The following is a 19,999-nucleotide window of genomic DNA, read 5'->3' as shown; positions in this document are numbered from 1 at the left end:
AGAAAGGTGAAGGTCTAGGCCATGGTGCAGAAGACACGAGGCCGGCCAAATGCTTGAGAGGGAGCTTGATGAGATCAAAGGAGGGACGGCCTCCTGCACAGGCGCCCGCCCCCGCCCCCCACTCCCACCACCCTGCTGGCAAAATTAAAGCCTCCACTGGAAAACCTCTGAAGGTTCAGAAGACATCACTGCTAACAGCATCGGACAGGAATATGTCCTCTGACCCTAGTTTCCATCCTGAACTGGGATCTGCTGTCTGATGTGCAGTTACAGGAACAGAGAGGCCTGAGGACAGAACTTTGAGGAAGGCTGGCTAGGAGCCAGGCTTGGTGCTGGATCATCATCACCGATATCACTGCCACCACCTAACAACAGCCACTAATTCTTCAGCACCTGCTCTGTGCCACTGCAAGTTCAGTGTTACTTGCTCCCATTCCCACACTTGCCCCGCCTTGTGGGTACCGCTCCCTCTCTCATTTATTGAAGGGGAAACCGAGGCTCAGGGAAGGTGACTGAGGGTTGCACAGGCAGATAGAGGCAGAGGTGGGGTTTAAACCCTGCTCTCCGGGGCTGAGAACCTGCAGTTTAAACCAGGGCTCCACCCTTGGGTCCTGCAACTCTTAGGGATGCGGAATGAACTCATAATTGCCCAACTTCTATGGGATGAGCCCTATTGCTGGTGGTTTCTGTACATTATCTCATTGGATCTGGACAAAAGCCCTGGGTAGAGAGAGGAAGAGGCTATGAATTTGGTGGCATCTGTTAAGCACCAGGCGATATGCCAGGGGCTTTAACTGCCATGTCATCTATGATGGGATTAGCGGAAAGCAAGGTACGTTCTCCACATGATGAATCAAGGCTCTTATCAGGTGAGCAAAGTACCCATGGCCGTGGAGTTAGCGGTAAGTGGCCAAAAAAAAAAAAAAAAAAAAAAAAAAAAAAGGCTCAAGCCCTAATCTATCTGCTTTGCAATGCGGTGTTCCCTTCATTGGGCCATGCTGCCTCCCCTGTGCCGATAGACTAACGTGCCTCTCCTCTCCCTTCCCTTCCTGTCCTTTCTCTTCCTCCTCCTCCTCCTCCTCCTCCTCCTCCTCCTCCTCCTCCTTCCCCTCCCCTCTTTCCTCCTCTGGCTTCCACCCTGAGTTTTAGCCCCACCTAAGAAACAACAATTGCAACAGCCAGGGATAGTGTCTGAGACCGCACATACATTCTGTCCCTATTGATGTATGGATTTCTATCGTCCGCTGCACAAAATGACCCTTTCTCAAAAGACTCTCTAGAAATCCCACTCACTGCACAATTCCAGAATAGGTACATTTTGCTCACACTCACTGACCACAGTCAGATGAAACTTGCCCTTTAATCGATTTTTGCCGGTGTTGGGATGAGGGTTGTTTTGTTTTCCAGTAGCACTGTTGACTTGGCCATGATCTCACTTTGCTTTCTGTGCCAATGGCGCCTCTGAATGGCTGTCCATATTTGTGGAATGAATAACTGGGGTTAAAAGCTAAGAGGGCAGTCCATGGCTACGTAACAGAGCGACGCTAATAAGTCCATCCACTGACGAGACCCTTGGCCTCGCCATCTTGACTCCAGCCACACACCAAGTATATAAAAGGTTTCGGGGCCGGTACCTGGTTCTGTTGGAGACGTTGGCCCTGGTTCCATGTCTTTTCTGCATCCCATAGACTCAGACCGAGACCCCATGTCAGAATCTAGGAGTAAAAAGAAAGTATTGCTGTCCTTATGTTGGGGCGGAAAAAGGGATCGACAACGTGGCAATGTGGAAAATCCTCACGGTCCACAGCCAGGTGCCTAAGACAGGATCTGGGACAAATCCAGGGGCAGAGGACTGTACCCTTTGGCCATTTAGGGAACAACAGCCAACCTCTCAATAACAAAACCGTGACTGTCCTCGCTTTTGAAATGATTAACACTTGCACAGCTAACGAAATGTGTTCATAAATATTGGTCTTTAACACACCCCATGAAGGCAAGGAGGAAGATTCCCATTTTACTCTAGAAACGAAAAATGGAACTGTGTAGAGATGAAAGGACTTATCCCAGAATATGCAGGTGGAAAGTAGGTGCGTTCGAATTTGAAAAAATTAAATAAAACCCTCAAGTTGGGAACTTGTCTTCCAGGAAAGCAGAGTGAGCCTATGGGGAGAACAGGGCATTAGACAAGCCTGTGGGTGCTTCTGCTCGGCGCTGCAAATGTCCTAGGGGGGAGAAATTCCTTCATTCTTCACCAGCTAGCTGCTTATTTATCAGAAAATTTAGGTAACGAGGAAGCACTGAATTCGGAGCCAGAGTCTGGGTCCCACCCCCAGCAATCCCCGGGGGCACATCACTGACCCTCGCCACGCTTTGTTTTTCTTGTCTGCAAAATGGATAAAATGTCACCCCCTTATATAGCCACCTTACAGGGACGACCGAGACAGAAGCGTATAATCTCATTAAATCACTTTAAAACGAGCTTATGGTGGACACCCTCCTTTCCTTCCTCTTCCTCATTCTTCCTTCTGCCCTACCTCCGTCCTCACCACCACCGGCGTGAGTTAGCAGCACGGATGCACGGGGCACTGCTCCCCGCACTTCACCTGCAACTACCTTGGCTGTGCTCACACGACCCTGGAAGGCGAGAGCTCTTACCGCCATGTTGCCCACCAGAAGCCAGGGCTTGGAGGGGGGACAACTGATGTGCACCAGGTCGCAAGGTGGTGGGTAACAGAACCAGAAATCATACCTGGGGACTCTACCCCATGCCCTGTGTTCTTTCCCACGATCTCAGCTCGCGGGCACAGAAACAGTCTTGTCTCTAAGGGGACCTGACGTGGGTGAGGAGGGATCAAGGGAAGAGGAGGGAAGTGACGTAGGGGCGGGATCTGTCCTCACCCTCCCGCTAGCCCCGTGGCCACGGCTTGTGAGGGTCCACTGCCCGAGGCTGGAGTCCCCACAGTGAAAGCTGTGCCTTAGCTCTCCCTCTCATCCGACTTCACTCAGACTCCTCTCCTCCATGATGTCTTGAACCATCCCATGTCCCGGGCTCTGAGTAGGCACTTGGTCGACGTTGGGTAAACTCAGAGGAGGCAAACGAAGCAGTCAGGAGATGCCAAACGGGCACTACCAGAACACTCCCTGTAAGCAGGGGTCAAGGCACCACCACGTGTCCTGTCCCCTCACCCTGACCTCAGCGTGGCCGTGGCCCCTGGGGAAATGCCTCCCTACTCTGCTGGGGCCTCAGAGCTCCCATCCTGTAGCAAGGGCAGCTTGTGGGCAGCGAACGTGACCTCACAGGAAGCCATGCTTGCTTCCCCCATCCCCTCTGGGGTTTCCACACTTTCCATTTTTCTTTCTAAGGTTTGGTATCTTATCTGATGAGAGCCGAACCCTTCTATGCCACACAGAGCCCTCGCTTGGAAAGCAAATCTCTACAGTTGTCTCTCTGGGGAGCAGAGTGCCCTGTGAACGAGAGGTGGGGCCAGACAGCCTCGCGTAATCAGGGTCCCCCTCCCTCTCCCCCAAACACATATCCACAGCTCACCTTTCCAGAGATAAACCTGCTGGAAGCTGGTAACGGCATCCTGAGTTCCTTCCAGGGCTGCCGAAACTGCAAAGGGAGATATTTATTTCCATGAGCTTCGATGTGCTTGTTCTCACGGGGGACCCGCCATGGCCACGCTGACCCACGGCTCCCACACGGGCCCCTCTTGCCTGAGAACTCTTATTTCCCATCGAGGCGCACTCAAAGAGAGAGCCTCGTGGAGCGGTCTTCCAGATCTCTGGTACAAAGCCAGAGCTGGTCGGACCCCAGGTGTCTGGCTCAGGGCATCAAAGAGACGGTCGTGGGGAGAGGCCAGGAAACCATGAGACAGAATGTTACCGAAGGAACCGGGGATTAGCCAAAAGAGAACCAAGCCCGCGGAGACCCTGGGGCTGCGTCCATCGTCCCTGTCACTTCAGTCCTCTGAGGCTCTGGCCTTGGGAGAAAGTGGGGATGATGACGGGAGGCTGGGAATACTGTGAAGTCTCTTCTGTATCCTCAACATTTGATGTGCACCCTATGGTTGGTAGCTGCCATTATTTAATTCGTTACTAATATTATTCAGTGTCCTTTTCTGCCAAACGACACTCCTCCGGCATCACCCCTGGATGAGACCAGCTTTGCCACACCATTCCTTGATGGTCAGGGCAGCCTCTCTTGCCTCCGCTCAGCCCTAAGACCCTGCCAATCCCCCTGTGTTATGAGAGGCTAAGAAAAGAGCTCAGAAAGTACAGATTCTGAGGCAGACAACCCCACACATGGCAGGAAACACCTGGCTCACAGTCTGAGACATGAAGAAGTGATCACGTCTTGTTCACTATTATTAAGAACGACACATTATTATAGCCAATTATTAAGCATCATTGCCATTTGCCCAACACTATGAGGAGCACTTTCCAGATATTGCTTCATTTAAACCTCATAGGTTGGCATTTTTTGCCCCTAATTTCCGGGTGAAGGTCAAAATCCAGAGAGGTCAATGCCAGAATTCAAACACCACTTTCTAGGCTCCAAACCCCATGCTTTCAATCACCTCACCAAAGAGAGGATAACATATTTAAGAATTCTGCCCCTCCAAAATGGCAAACATCTGTAAAGGTTCTTGTGTTTACAGAGGTGTTTAAGGAGGTTTAAAGAAGTTCAATTTGGGGCGCCTGGGTGGCGCAGTCGGTTAAGCGTCCGACTTCAGCCAGGTCACGATCTCGCGGCCCGTGAGTTCGAGCCCCGCGTCGGGCTCTGGGCTGATGGCTCAGAGCCTGGAGCCTGTTTCCGATTCTGTGTCTCCCTCTCTCTCTGCCCCTCCCCCGTTCATGCTCGGTCTCTCTCTGTCCCAAAAATAAATAAATGTTGAAAAAAAAAATTTTTTTTTTAAAAATAAAAAAAAATTAAAAAAAAAAGAAGTTCAATTAAACAGTGAACTATTTGGGAAATTCAGCTATTAAAGTCATGAGCCCTTCCCCACCAAGAATTACCATGCTTGCCCCCCCCATGGGGCGTGGCCACCCCATGCTGGGCCACGGGGGTGAATCAAAAATATTGAGCTGCCCTTCCACTTGGTTTTCCTGCTAAACTGGGAATAAATAATGATTCTAGAACATCTCACGCTACCCAATATTGGGATTTCATGTTTCCTTAGAAGACCTACTCATGATTCTCTCAAAGCCCTCTTCAGAGGGTGGATGTCACTTATAAAACTTTGGACAAGTTAAAACCTATGATATCTGGAAGATAGAGACTTGGATCTCTGAAAATGTGAAATTCACTCTACACAGTACAGAGGAGCCACTGTATACTCCTCCAACACCAACACCGAGCAGGGGCTCAATCTGTTCTGCTTCCGCCATCTTTCCTGATCACATTTGCTTATGATGAAGGTCAGACGAGGGGACTTTGTCCCAAGAGAAATTAGGGAATTTGTGTCTTAAGTCTTTTTACACTAAATATATTTGGCATACCGACTCTTCAAAAGGATGGAGAGAAGAAAGAAAGAAAGAAAGAAAGAAAGAAAGAAAGAAAGAAAGAAAGAGAAAGAAAGAGAAAGAAAGAAAGAAAGAAAGAAAGAAAGAAAGAAAGAAAGAAAGAAAGAAAGAAAGAAAGAAGGAGAGAGAAGAAAGAAGGAGGGAAGGAAGATGTAAATATAGATATACAAATACATGCTTTTGGTAACATAAATGTCAATAACATTTATGTTATTGGATTCAATATGTTATTGGATTCAACACAGCTCAATCCAGTGGAATTCAGGTAAATTCAGCACACGAACACTGAGCACCTTGGTCGATCCAGAAAACCACCCGACCAACATCTAAGATTGGCACGTAGGTGTCTGTAAGTCACACAGAGAAAGTGATGATGCCTTGGTCATTTTAACTACGGATACGATTGCCCAGTCTCCACAGGGGTGCGCAGGAAACACGGGGACGAAAAGAATGGCTCTGCGCTCTCTCTTGTCTGCCCCATCTCCCACCCCATGTCCATATCCACACTTACCTCCTCCCTCTTTCCAGATCGGTCGATGGCGCCCCCTCCTTCCTGCTCACCTTCTAGGAGCCACCCTCCTCCCCTGCATCAGTCTCCACATCCAACCAGCCTGTTGCCTAAACTAGTCTCAGATCCGCCCCTGCCAAGGGACCCACCACCCTTTCACACAGTTTTAACACATCTTTTGACACGATTAGATTTTCACCGGTTCCCTTGACTCCTTCCCACCCCCACCCCCGACCGAGCCACACAGCACCCGGGTATCCTTCCCGAAAGGCAATCCTACCTCCCGTCTTGCAAGAGCTGCTACACATTTCAGAATTCCCTTCCCTGCGATCAGGTTCTTGACAGTGTGAGCAGCCGCCCGGCGTCTGCAAGGTGCCCGTCTTCCCAGTTACGCCTAACACGTGCTTTCAGGCTCCTGCGTCACTGCGTGTGCTTCTCCTCTCTGCTTACAACTCCTGTCCCCTGCCACCTGGTTAACCTCCATTCACCCTTTAAGAATCAGGATCTGCATCACCTCCTTCTAGAAGGCCCCCACAACCCCCCTGGCTGGGTTATGTACCCCTCCTCTGGATTTCCGCAGCACTCAACAAACACCTCTGTCTTTAAGCTCACACTTGACTGTAATTGTCCTTGAATGTACTAGAGCTTTCCGAGGTTGGGAACTGGGCCTTCTTCGTCTTTGTATCACCCACACCGAGCATAATCCCTGCTGCAGAGCTGTCGTTGATTGCAAGGAGGAACACAGAACGGAAGCAAACGTTATGCCTCCCCTTCTCTGCTAAGCAATATTCTAACATAAAACAGGTTTCTTTAAGTTTACTTATGTATTGTAAGAGAGAGAGAGAGTGGAGGGGGGTGGCAGAGAGAGAGGGAGAGAGAGAGAATACAAGCAGGCTCTGCACTGTCAGTGCGGAGCCCGATGCAGGGTCTGAACCCACAAACCGTGAGATCACGACCAGGGTGGAAATCAAGAGTCGGACGTTTAACTGACGGAGCCACCAGGCGCCCCTAAAGCAAAAACAGTTTTAACTGTCCAGACATTTGTCCCATTCCTTCCGTGATAGTTGAGTTAGAACATCCCTGTTACACAAACAGGGCTCCACACTGACTCATCGCCTCTCTCTCGGTAATCAAGGCAGCAAGAACGCATACACATTTAGAAGTTTTGGGGTTTGGCACGGAGCCTGATTCTTGGGGGTTGACGGGTGCTGTGTGGTCTTAATATACTTCAAAACACTTCTGCAGAGGTCATGTGCTGTGTCTGGGGTGGGAGTGGGGGCTCAGTTTGAATCTACAGCCTGGGAGTGGGCAGCGTCCTAAGCCAGAAAGCCCAGGTTTCAGAGCCCACCGTATATTCTTTGCGCCTCCTAAACAAACTGTACTCTCGAATCCTTGTCTCAGGCTCTGCTTAGTGCTAAGCACATGGACAGCTCCTGTAAATAACTAGGAGGGTCAGCCTATTTATAGATGCTCATCAGACATCAACTCCAAATGCATTTGGTGACAAAGAGCATCACAGATGCACTGTTAAGTTTTTCCACCAAGCTCCCGGCACCCCGAGACAATAGCAATCGCTGATACAAAACAGACTCCTGCGAAGGGGACGCCAGCCATCGGCCTGAGCCTCACCATTGCCCAAAGCATGAAGCCTTTGGGATTCAGGATAAACCCAGGGGTGTTCTGCCAAGGCCTGTGTTTTCCTGTCAAATTTCAAGTCTCTGTGGACATTAGGGGACATTAAATCTGCCTGTTTTCATTCATTTGCATTTCAAGACATTGTGAGAAAGGAACCATAAGCCATTCCGGAGCTTTCCAAGACTTTCCTCTTAGAAAAGGGAAGATGGACCCAGCCAGCACCAAGGACTTGAAACATCCAGAGATGCCCACTAGCAACGCGGGAGATGCCGACCGTGGGTGGGTTCTGATCTTGAGGGAGATGTTTAAACAGAAATCTGATGATGGGAAAGAGAAACTTCACAACCAGGAAAAGTACTGGGCCTTCATATCGGATAAAACGGCCTCTCCGTAATTCGTGGGGTTTTTTTGTGGTGTTATTTGTTTGATGTGAACCTGATATTTGTTTGGCTTAACAAATGAAGAGAAACGTGCTAAAGAGGCATTCTGGGGGCACCTAGGGGACTCAGTCGGCTGGCCGTCCAACTCCAGCTCAGGTCATGATCTCATGGTTCCTGGGTTGGAACCCCGTGTCAGGCTCAGATCCTGGAGCCTGCTTCAGATTCTGTCTGTCTGTCTCCCTCTCTCTGTCCCTCCCCCGCTCATGCTCGCTTCTCTCTCTCTCTCTCTATCTCTCTCTCAAAAATAAAGAAATGTTAAAAAAATTTTTTTAGGGGCGCCTGGGTGGCGCAGTCGGCTAAGCGTCCGACTTCAGCCAGGTCACGATCTCGCGGTCCGGGAGTTCGAGCCCCGCGTGAGGCTCTGGGCTGATGGCTCAGAGCCTGGAGCCTGTTTCCGATTCTGTGTCTCCCTCTCTCTCTGCCCCTCCCCCGTTCATGCTCTGTCTCTCTCTGTCCCAAAAATAGATAAAACGTTGGAAAAAAAATTTTTTTTTTAATTTTTTTAAATAATCCTCAAAGTGGAACATGCAGGGAGCTGACATTAATGACCCAATCTCTGGAGGAGACAAGCCCAGAGAGATGGCCGAGGACCAACATTCTTCATCACTGGACTCCTTAATTTGCTGGAATCTCTCAAGTAACCCAAGCAAGTGGCACCAAGGGGGCGGTGGGGAGAGCTTTCGCTGATAGCTCTGGTCTCCCAAGTTTAAGGTGCAGGTGCCAGCAATGACAGTTTCCTTAAGCACGCCACATCACAGCTGTGACTGCACTCTCGTGGGTACAACTGTGATGCGACCAGCTGCCTCCCCCAAGTGTCAAAAGCATCAGTGAGCAGCTCGGTGTGAAAGCGTTTTGCAAAACGCAACACGGATTCTGATGTGCTTCCCGTCTGATTCAGTGTATTCCACTGGGTTACAATTTCCCACAAATGGCAATCAACTCGCTTATACACGTAAAGGCTGATTCTCCATTAACCAGGCCAGCTGTTGAACCAGCCCCCTCGAAGGACCCGCGAGCTGACGGATGAAAGCGGACGTCCAGACCAGAAGTCCTACAGGGTGCCTCTGCGGGATGTGCCGTCAGGGGGCCCGGGACTTGAGGTTCAGAAAGCAATGCCTTCAACTATGGCCTAGAGGGAATACGAGCACTTCACTCCGTAACATACAAAAAAGCATACCCCCATTTTACAGATGGAGACACTGAGGCTAGGAGAGGTTAATGTGTATTCGAGCGAGGCCGCGGAGCTGGAGGAGAAAAGCAGAATTCGTGTCCGGTATTTTCAGGGCAGGCCACTGCTCCATAATCTCTAGTATCTGCTGAGTGCCCACCTCGCTGCGAGCATCACTCCAGTGCCTCATCGCACACTCCTCCCTTAATCCTTCCAACCCTTCCCAAAGTCATCATTATCTGGACTTTATAACTGGGAAAGCCAAGGCCCAGAAAGGCCATACAAGGAGTACAGGCAGCCACACTGGGATTTGAATCCGGGGTCTAATTCCAGAGTGTGTATTGCCGAGACCATCTAACCAATGGCTAAATGGGAAGGCAGGGGCTGAGAGGGGCAGAGCTCGTCTTGATTGTCCCCAGCTCCTTCCCATGTGCTTTCGATCCTTGCTGTGGCCTCCCCTGCTGCCGTCTGGATCCATGGAATCCTCACTCCTTTTTCCCTCTATCAATATCTGTTCTTAGAAAAGGGAATCTATCAGCTATTCACATCTTAGTAAGAACTTAAATCTCATTTCTTTTCCCAGGGATTAACTGTACTTAGAGTGACCAATTACCACGACAGGAAGATTTGTGCCCGGCTGTTCCCAGTTGGAGAGGGCCTCCTGATCAGTCTGTGTAATAAGGCAACTCTTAATTTGGAACATCATGAATATACCTCAGGGTGCCTGAAATCCCCATCCGAGTGCACCCTTCGTAAAACTTAGCCCACACCACGGGTGCCTGGGTGGCTCAGTCGGTTAAGCGTCCGACTTTGGCTCAGGTCATGATCTTGTGGTTCCTGGGTTCAAGCCCCGCATCCGGCTCCGCACTGACTGTGCAGAGCCTGGTTAGGATTCTCTCTCTCCTTCTTCCTCTCCCTCTCTCTGTCCATCCCTTGCTGGTGTTCTCTCTTTCTCTCTGTCTCTCTCTCTCAAAATAAATAAATAAACTTACAAAAAAAGAAAAACTTTGCCTACATCACAGGGGCGCCTGGGTGGCTCAGTCGGTTGAGCATCTGACTTCGGCTCAGGTCGTGATCTCACAGCTCGTGAGTTCGAGCCCCTCATTACTGTTAGTTCAGAGCCCACGTCACATCCTCTCTTTCCCTCTGTCTGCCCCGCCCCCACTCAAGCGCTCTCTCTTTCAAAAAAAAAAAACATGAAAAATATTAAACAAAAAAGAAACCTTTGCCCACACCTCAAAATACACACAGACACACAGAGCACTGAAAGAACCCGAAACTTCAAAAGTCATTTGGTAATCACTCCTTCTCAGGGAGGCCAGACAAGGACACATTCTTTATTTCTTGGGCACACACCAAGCACATGCTCCATGGTAAGCAATTCACTCTGGATTTACTGCCCATAAACATATCATACGTCTCTCTTCAAATGCTTGTTTTCACCCTGGGCTACCTCTCAGAATAATGGATACCATATGTTCACTGTCTATCCTATAAATAAGTTGTTTGATTTTATTTACCCCCCAAAAAACTAAGCCTCATGGAATCCCACCTAATTAGGCAATATTTTTTGTTCAGGCTTTGGTAAATAGTCACTCCACAGGTATTATGTGTGTTCTCTATGCCAGGTTTCATGCTTGACGCTGTGGATCCAGAAATTAGTAAGACACGGTCCAGGTCTTTAAAATAGCAAAACGCAGTGACAACTTTAAGAATGATTGGGGCGCCTGGGTGGCGCAGTCGGTTAAGCGTCCGACTTCAGCCAGGTCACGATCTCGCAGTCCGTGAGTTCGAGCCCCGCGTCGGGCTCTGGGCAGATGGCTCGGAGCCTGGAGCCTGTTTCTGATTCTGTGTCTCCCTCTCTCTCTGCCCCTCCCCCGTTCATGCTCTGTCTCTCTCTGTCCCAAAAATAAATAAAAACGTTGAGAAAAAAAAAATTTAAGAATGATAATAATAGTATCTAATATCAATACTAAGTGTCAGACACCCTACAAAGTTCCCAAATAGCTGTATTATCCGCAGCGTCCACTACAGAGAAGTCGGCAAGCCCATCAGCTTTAGAACCACATCACCCTGTGTCGGGTCCCCGCCCTTCTACTTGGAAGCCCTTAAGAAGACTTCGCTTTCTGTGTGCCTCAGTTTCTTCAGCTGTGAAACGGGGAGCCTTGGTAACAGTGCCTCCCCACAAGCACCGTGTGGGGGGTACGTGCCTTAGCAGTGGCCGGGGCCTTAGAGCAGGGGCTGGCTCATCGCACGCACGATGGGAGACACGTCTGTGATTACCGCCAATATCTTCCTTTCCGCCATCACCACAGCCCGGGGAGACGGGTCCTGTCCTCACCCCATTTTGTAGACAAGCCATCAGGCCTGAAGACCTTTACTGACCGGCCCCAGGTCACACACGCGGGGTCTCAAGCTGGGATTCACCACCACAGGCACACTCCTGGCTGGCAAGTGAGACCCATGGACAGGCAGAGGCACACCTGCAGGGCATGGCCCCCCCGCACTGCCCGACAGAGGGATTCGTAAACTGTGTGTCATGCTCTGCGGCAGAGGAAGCAACAAACTCTACAGGGTAGTCAGGGAGGGCTGCTGGAGGAGTTGGCAAGCTATCTGCCATTAGAACCCCAAGAGCTGCCGTCCACTGAGCAGCAGGTCCTGCAGGCCTCCCCTGGAGGCAGGAGACGGTGGCCGCCATGTCCTGTAGAGACAGGAATCTCCAAGGGCTCTCTGACCTCCCCGCAGCCCCTTCCCCACCCTGTCCAGCTGACACCCACGTGGCTTTCACCCCTCCCGTCGCAGAGGGTGGGCTGGGACCACGTGCTGGCAGGAAAACAGAGAGGGAGCCAGGCTGCCACCAACCTCACAGAGGAACCGGGAGCGAGGGATCCCCGGGCCCTGTTCTCACTATAAACTCCGACTGTTCGGGTCGGAAGGAAGCTCCCAGGTCACCTCGTCAGTGCTTCTCACGCTTCTCAAACTCAGCAGGCATAGCATGATCCTAGACAGCCGGTTAGAACGGACTCCTGGGGCCACCCTGGGGGTCCGGGGCGGGACCTGAGAACTTGTGCTTCTAAGGAGCTTCTGGTGATGCTGAGCCCGCCGGTCCTGACCCCACTGAGTCTTGCTGCTGTGATCAGTCTCCAGCTCAGGACTCTTCCCTGAGGGACACCTGCCGAGAGGGCAGGGCTGGGGCGGGCAGAGAGGAGATGTGACTGGCCGCCTCGCTAATGCCTATCCCTGTGAGATGAGGGGGCGGGCAAATGATCTCAGAGCGACTTCTAGATCTAAGGCTTCTAGGCTTGTGGGAAAGGTTGGAAGAGCTTCTGAAAGAAAGAAGAGGAAGGCACGGGCCGGATGGTGATTTCTGTCAATGGAGTCCATGTGTGGGGGGGGAGGGGCACAGTCTCTTGCACCCCTGGAATTAGAATGGGCAGTGTGGCTGGTACCGGGACCACCTGCAACAGAGTAGCCTCCCGGCGGAGCCAGCCCCCCCCTCCAGCCACCCTGGGGTCTGCGAGTTTTATGCAGCATCTTTGGTCCAGTTTCTTTTCCGAAGGAGAAATTTCTCAGGGTACAAGGAGAGCTCTCAGGGGAGGAGCGGCGGACCTTGCTGCTGAGGAAAATTCCTTCTGAAGGAACATAAGCCGAAGGCGGAGACTTACTCTCGAACTCCTGGCCTCCCAGCCGCAGTGTCGCCGGGCGGCTCCCCTGGTCGTATGTCACACCAGGACACGTGGCATTAGCCCGGGCTTCCGTGGGGTCCCTCCAGTCTTTGACGTTGCAAAGCAGGACGTCGGGGGAGCTCAGCAACCCGCAGATGAGGGGGCCTGCAGAGTCACGAGAGGGAAGAGAGGCTGACGTGATAGAGACAGGAAGGGCCCCCGCCCACCAGGGACTCACGCCTGTGCCCCGAGAGGCTTGGAGGATGGGGACAAGTAACAATTCCTCGGGAGCACAGAGGGACCCTGGAACTCAGGAGCCTGGTCTTCAACTGGGTTACTTTTCCCTGATAGGCCTGCAGTTGCCACTGGGGCAAATTCCCCAAGGAAGAGCCACCAGTGCCACTGCCGAACTTTCCTTGTGCGTCAGAGGCCTTCTTTGTGGGTCAGCAGCAGTGACGACACCTCAACACCACTGGGGGTCTCGGTGCCAGAATCCTCTGTCCTCCTCCTCTACCCCCACCGCACGCAGAGCTTTTTTGAGGCCTGGAGCAAATAAACAGCAGCCCCTCACATACACACACGCACACACACGCATCAACCTTGAAGGGACTCAGATTCAAACCAAGGAACTATGAAAAACCAAGAGCCCTGCACCAACAGCACAAACTTCCCTATCGGGAAGCGAGCTCCTCGTCTGCGGAGGCATTCAAGCACAGGCTGTGTGCCCGCGTGTCCGGGACGTGCAGGGAGATATCTCTAACTAGGGGAGGCACCAGACCATTTTGTCTTGAATATATAAATACCCGAAGTTTTATTTTTTTTAATGTCTATTTATTTATTTTGAGGGAGAGAGTGAGCACATGAGCAGGGGAGGAGCAGAGAAAGAGAAAGAGAAAGAGAAAGAGAAAGAGAGAGAGAGACAGAGAGAGAATCCCAAGCAGGCTCTGTGCTGTCAGTGCAGAGCCGGACGTGGGGCTCAGTCCCACGAACCGGGAGATCATGACCAGAGCCGAATTCAAGAGACACTTAACGGAGCCACCCAGGTGCCCCTATATATCATTTTGATCAGTAATCCCATTAGGTAGTATAGTTGTTAAGATTCTCCTGAAACAAACAAAAAAAGGAAATACTCATTCCATCCTCCTTATCCTCATTTCTACCCAAAGCCAGATAGCGTTTCTAACTCATCTGTCACCAAATTTCCCCAAAGTAGATGCCGCAGACGCCTGCCTTATGAATCTGATGTCCTGTCCTCCCCCCCACCCCCACTGGCCACTTTTAACCTGCAGTTGCCAAAAAATCAGCAGCGGCAAGAACAGCAGGGCGCCTCTGTGTAAAACACCACCTTCGAGGCCCTCTGACTGGTGGCTCTCAAACCAGGGGGCTTCGACCGATCCGATCGACAGCACAGGGAGAGTTCTGAAAATGCTCGTTCTTCAGCACCAACCACAGGGTTTCTGACTCTGTAGGTGGGTAGGTAGGGTGTAGGTCTTGGAGGGGTGGGAGGTGGTGACATTTGGGAATTAGCATCTGTAAACAACACCGCAGGTGATTCTGGTGCACGGATGGATTCTAGAATCCCTCGCCTCGTTAGCCCAGTTCATTCCACGGATGAGGAAGCAGAGACATGGGAAAGGGGACTGGTTTTGCTAGCTACTGAGGAATAGCCAGCCGGCAGCCAGCGAGGGCCTGGGACCTCAGTGGGGGCCGGGAGGAGCCCGCTGAGGGCCCAGAGGAAGTCTGAGCACTAGGGCCGTCCTCTCACAAGCCAAGACGCAGACTCATGGGATTAAACAAGAGGCGGGGAGATTTTTTCCTTCTGCTCCAGACCTTGGAAAGCGAAACCCACGCAGCTTTGTCCTTTAGTGCTAAAGTGTCAACGAGATCTCCGTGTGTCTGAGACATGGGTGCCAGCTAGAGATTGGAAGTCCCTTTTGCTGGTCACACACTGCCCGCTTCGGGTACACGCCCGTGTACCATGAGCCGCGCGAGGCCCTCTGAGCCCCGCTTCCAAGAAGCCCCCACTGACACGTAGGTACAGAAGCCTCACGAATTGTCCTTACTAGTCGGTGGAAACAAAGCCACTGAGGCAGGGGGAAGGGGGGAATCCACCAGAAAGTTAAATGACTTTCCAGACCGCGGTAGCAGGATTCTGTTCCCGGCCATCGGCAGACCCAGCCAGCGCTTTCATAATTTAAAGCTCCAAATCTGCCCGTCGGGCAAGACTGGGGAAAACATCTGCCTTGATGTTTTATGTGTGTCTCGAGGAGAGCTTAACTCGCGGCGCTGTGAGGTGGTCGGTCAGCTGGGCATAAATCACGGATCACAGGTTACGCTTGGAGGAAAAAGCAAGCGAGCTGCTAGCCAGAAATGTCATGGAAAAAAGGATTTTGTGGGCTCACTGTTCCATGGAACACAATAATTCTTCCATATAGGATTCTAAGGAAAGCGAAACGAACCTTCCAACTCGCAAAACCATATGGTTTGGTGAGTAATGGAGCATCTGGGGAAATTGTGGGTATCCTCGGAAAAGAAGGCAGAAGGCATCCTTGATTTGAACCGCAGTGTTTCCCACACACACACGCTGACACGCATGTCCATGCTTACACGTGTCTGTGTGGGTTTAATCTCTCTCTCTCTGCATATACTTTTGCTTACCTAAACACTAACACGAATGCACGTCATATAATCACAGAGCATCAGGCCTAAAAGGAATTTTAGAATCTAACTTGGTCCAGTCCAGGCTCCTGCCCTACCACTGCAACACTTTCTCATTCGGCCCCCGCAGACCGCAGGGAGCTAACCTCAGCGTTTTCAGCAAACACCCTGTTTGAACCCCGGGCAGCATTCAAGTCTGTTGACAAAATTCCTCCACGTGTCACCCCTCTGCACCACGGCTTCCGTGAGGCACCACCCTCCCGGGTCTCTTCCCTGCTGCCTGGCCGCTAGTTCTCCGTCTTCTTCGAAGGTTCTCCCCATCATGTAGGTGTTCACCAGGGGTCGGCCCTCATCACCCTTGATCTTCTCACCCTGGGCCCACCTCCAAGGAAATCCCACCCATACCCACGGTTCTGATACCTCCTCGAAACCGGGAACGCACACCTTTCCATCGCCTGCCCTGACTTCCCCTCTGAGCTTTGGATCTTCGTCCCCAAAAGCTCAGGCCCACCTTGTGACTGTCTTAAAGGCGTTTCAAACTTAGCACAGTGTAAATGGGTTCATGACCTTCCCAAATCTCTGTCTCCCGTTACCAAACCCAACACCTCCCATCATTCACTACACAAGCAAGCTATCTAGGTGAACAAGTTGGAGAGCCAAGAATGGTCCTCAATACTCATGTCCAAAGTCCTGTCGGTTTGTCTGCTATTGATACCTTGAATCTGTCCCCTTTTCTTCATCTCCACTGCTGTCCCCTCAGCCCAAGCTACCCCCTCTCACCTGGACGGCAGGGTGTAACTCCTCACTGAACTCCACATCTACTCCAACTCCCCATCTATCACCTTCTCAAGACAAAGTGTCAAAATTCGTATCTGATCATGGCATTCCTTTCCTTCACACTGTCATTAGTGGGGCACCTGGGTGGCTCAGTTTGTGAAGCGTCCGACTTCAACTCAGGTCATGATCTCACAGCTCATGGGTTCGAGCCCCGCGTCGGGCTCTGTGCTGACAGTTCAGAGCCTGGAGCCTGCTTCGGATTCAGTGTCTCCCTCTCTCTCTCTCTGTCCCTCCCCCACTCACACTCTCTCTCAAAAAAACATTGTTTTTAATTAAAAAAAAATACTTTCAAAGGCTTACAATTCTTCTTAGAATCAAAACCACCTCTACTGAAGCCCGCGGGTCTGCCTAAGCTAAGCGGTCACCTCGTGCTGTGACTCCCCACGCCGTCTCCACGTTGTATATCCTGGCTTCCGCGACCCTGCTTATTCCTGTCAGACCACGGGTCCTGGCACCGGAGGGCCCCCGTCCTCACTGCCACATTAGTTACCTCCTTGGACCTGCGCAAGGATGAAGCCATCACAGCACGAATCACGGTCGCACGCCAGAAGACAGAAGAGATGAGCCCCGGTCAGATCGGCTCCCGAGGCTGAGAACACGACGGCCCCGTACGTTCCAGAGAGCGCGTTTTGGAAGCCCGTTGGCTTGAAGCTCTTCCGGCTCGTTGTGGTGAATTCTTGGCCTGGGGAAAAGGCAGAGAAAAGTTTTTTTTAAAGATCTGAAAACAATTCAGAGTCCGCCACAGTTTACGGGTCACGTGACAACGGACCCTCCGGTTGGGCCAGGGGCAGCATCGAGTCCAAGATGCGACGCTCTCTGCGCCGCGAAACTTCTGGATTTCCCATGCGTGAAGGAGGGGGCGCCCAGCAGACCTGGACAGACGCCCCTCACATCTTTGAAGCGCTAGAGGGGATGCGTGGAGAAGTGACACCTATTATTGTTTCTACCATTACCAGCAAACATTTATTGAGCTCCAACTGCGCACACAGACACCGTGACACGTGATTTGCCTACGCGACCTCACTTCGTCTTCACTGCCCTACGGGTGAGGTTCAGCGTGCCCTGCCCGCTACCACACGCGCTTCTGTGCTTCCAACTCGGGCCGGGCGAGAAGCTGTGACGCTGGAGTCACATCGGTCGATCTACGGTTTTCCCGGCACGTCAAACGGCAGGTGCACACAGCACACGCAAACACAGCGGAGCGCGGCTGCAAGAAACACGGTAGGGTACACAGCGCCTACTGGCCAACGTTCTTCCTCTGGCCACCGTCTCTGCCTCCAAAGCGACAATTCCAATTTTCCCCTCCCTAACTCGGCAGACTCCCCCCTCCCCTCCTCCCTCCCACATCAAGCTACGTGGCTCTTTTAGCATTTACTGAGGCGTCGCTCTGCGATGGATTCGATGTCTTTTTAAAAATTGTGCTAGCATTTTAAATAGGATTGTGATAGCTTCTGTCAGTCCTCAGTTAAAAATGGCAAGGTTTGGGTTTTGCCTGTCCCTCACTCTAGTTTGCCCATAAGCCCTGTTATTTTGAGAGCATCATTGTGCAAAGACGAGATTTTTCAGGGAGGGATATATATAGATCTGTGGCCAAAATGTCTATCCTGTTATTATGTCCCTTTCACATGTGAGGCAAGAGAGCCTGAACGGGTGAACGGTCCTGCCTGGGTTTACACAGCTGGTGGGTGGCAGACGGAAGGCCTTCCCCATCCTGACCTCCCCTCCACCCTGCCGTTCACCAGGACCTAACCGACTCAGGCCCCCGGAAGTAGTGGAGAGGCTTAGAGTGAGGAACCCAGGAGCACAAGCCTTGGAATGAGACAGATTTGGGTGCAAATCCTTGTGGCACCTCAGAGCCTCAGCTTCCCCTTCTGTACAATGGAGATGACAGCGTGTCATCCTCCTGGATGTTGAGGGGATAAAAAGATAGACCATACATAAACGGGTTGAGCAATGGGTCTGCCACTTGGCTGATGCTCAGCATTTTCCAGGTCTCCAGAAGGCCACATCTTCTGCCCCCTCACATTGCTTCACTCCGCCTCTTCTGCCTGACCGCCCTCTCACTGGCTGAGCCTAAAAAGCCCCAGCCCATCCTTGTCACCAAAACCCAGCTTCATTTCAAGGCCCCATCTCCCTGGTTTTTACAGTTAGAATTCATTTCTCCCTCCCTAGATCTCAAGGCTCCGTCATCCTTCACCCCGTATTTAAGCTACTCGAGACAGTGTCTGCTTCCATAACCAGCTTGAGACTCCCCAGAGCCATTCCCTGCTGGCCAACCCTATAGTCGCTGGCCATACGTGACTATTTAAATGTCTATTTCAGTTCTCCAAAATTCATGTTGCAGTAGCCACATTCCAAGTGCTGGTGGCCACGTGTGGCCATTTTGGACAGCAAGGGTTTATAGAACATGCTCATCACTGAAGAAAGCTCCATGGGACCGTAGCCCTGGACTGTAGGGCTATCTCTCAGCCCCACCCCCTGGTATCCGCCATATTGCCCGGAACCAGGGACCTCCTGCCCTGAGGTCTTCGTGTAAGTGCCTCTTCTTTCTTCCGCCTCAGGTCTCAGTTCCAACGTCCTCTCCTCCGAGGCTCCTTCCCTGGCCAACCTCTAGCAATTAACGTTTTTCTTTCATTTCCTTTTTAAGTTGTCATAAAATATATGTCACATAAGATTGACCATTGTAACCATCTTAAGCGGATACTTCGATGGCATTAGTACCTTCACACTGTTGTGCGATCATCACGCCCATCCGTCTCTATTATTTTGCCTCAGCCCAAAATGAAACTCTGCACCCATCCAACACTAACCGTCCGTCCATCCCCTCCCCCGTCCCTCGTAACCACTGTTCTACTTCCTGTCTCCGTGAACCTGACCGCCTTAGTAGCCCATGTCCGTGTCTGTCTTGACCCAATGCCCTGTTTTATTTTCATGAAAGCGCTTAGAACCCTCGGAAATGATCTTATTGCTGGATCGATTCCTTCACCAGTCATTCTGTTTTGTTTACAGCTGCATCCACAGTGCTTGCCAAAGTGCATGTCCCGCCTCAGTAAATATTTACGAAAAGTGCCAGTGCTGAGCTGGTCCACACGAGGTCAAGTCCTAGACAACAGAGCAGGTCTGGGGGAAATCTCAGAGCTGGAAGAGGTTATGCCCTGAAGTCCCAGGTTCCACCCTGATGCAGGGGCAAGGTGCTTCCTCTTTCTAGACCTCTTCTGTGAAACTAGGGGGTTGGGCTAGGCCGTCTAGAAGGAACCTCTGAGCACTGTCTTCCTTTGATTCTGAAAGATCACATGGCTTCTCCTCCACGTTCCCAGCCACAGCTTTTAGGTGCACAGAGACAGAATGGTACTGGGAGATGGACCAAGGTGTCCCGTCTTCCAGGTCGCTTAGGGTCAGGTGTGTGAATGGATGTGCTTGCCTACCTACTAGGCACCACTGACACGGGAGGCTTTCAAAAGCCACGTATATGCCTCCTCAGCTGTGACATCTTACGCCCTTTACGGCACGCAAACTAAAGAAGTTGCTGAACATCCCTTCTGTGTTGGCTCTCCTAGGAAGC

At 51.5% G+C, this 19,999-nt stretch overlaps 1 protein-coding gene across 1 annotated transcript in view; it reads right to left on the bottom strand.

The window, feature by feature from the left end:
- LOC122496004 (thyroglobulin-like) overlaps positions 1-19,999 on the bottom strand; it is a 75,973-nt gene that overhangs the window by 49,626 nt on the left and 6,348 nt on the right. The window contains exons 4-7 of the mRNA XM_043602190.1: positions 16,928-17,119; positions 12,943-13,107; positions 3,548-3,613; positions 1,635-1,715 (exon numbers count right to left, since the gene is read on the bottom strand). Of these exons, the coding sequence (XP_043458125.1) occupies positions 1,635-1,715; positions 3,548-3,613; positions 12,943-13,107; positions 16,928-17,119 (504 nt within the window). The remainder of the gene's footprint in view (positions 1-1,634; positions 1,716-3,547; positions 3,614-12,942; positions 13,108-16,927; positions 17,120-19,999) is intronic.

Source organism: Prionailurus bengalensis, chromosome F2 (genome assembly GCF_016509475.1).
Source record: "Prionailurus bengalensis isolate Pbe53 chromosome F2, Fcat_Pben_1.1_paternal_pri, whole genome shotgun sequence".
In the NCBI taxonomy this organism is placed as follows: Eukaryota; Metazoa; Chordata; class Mammalia; order Carnivora; family Felidae; genus Prionailurus; species Prionailurus bengalensis.
The sequence above is the reverse complement of the archived record's forward strand: the minus strand, read 5'-3'. Positions and strand labels throughout refer to the sequence as shown.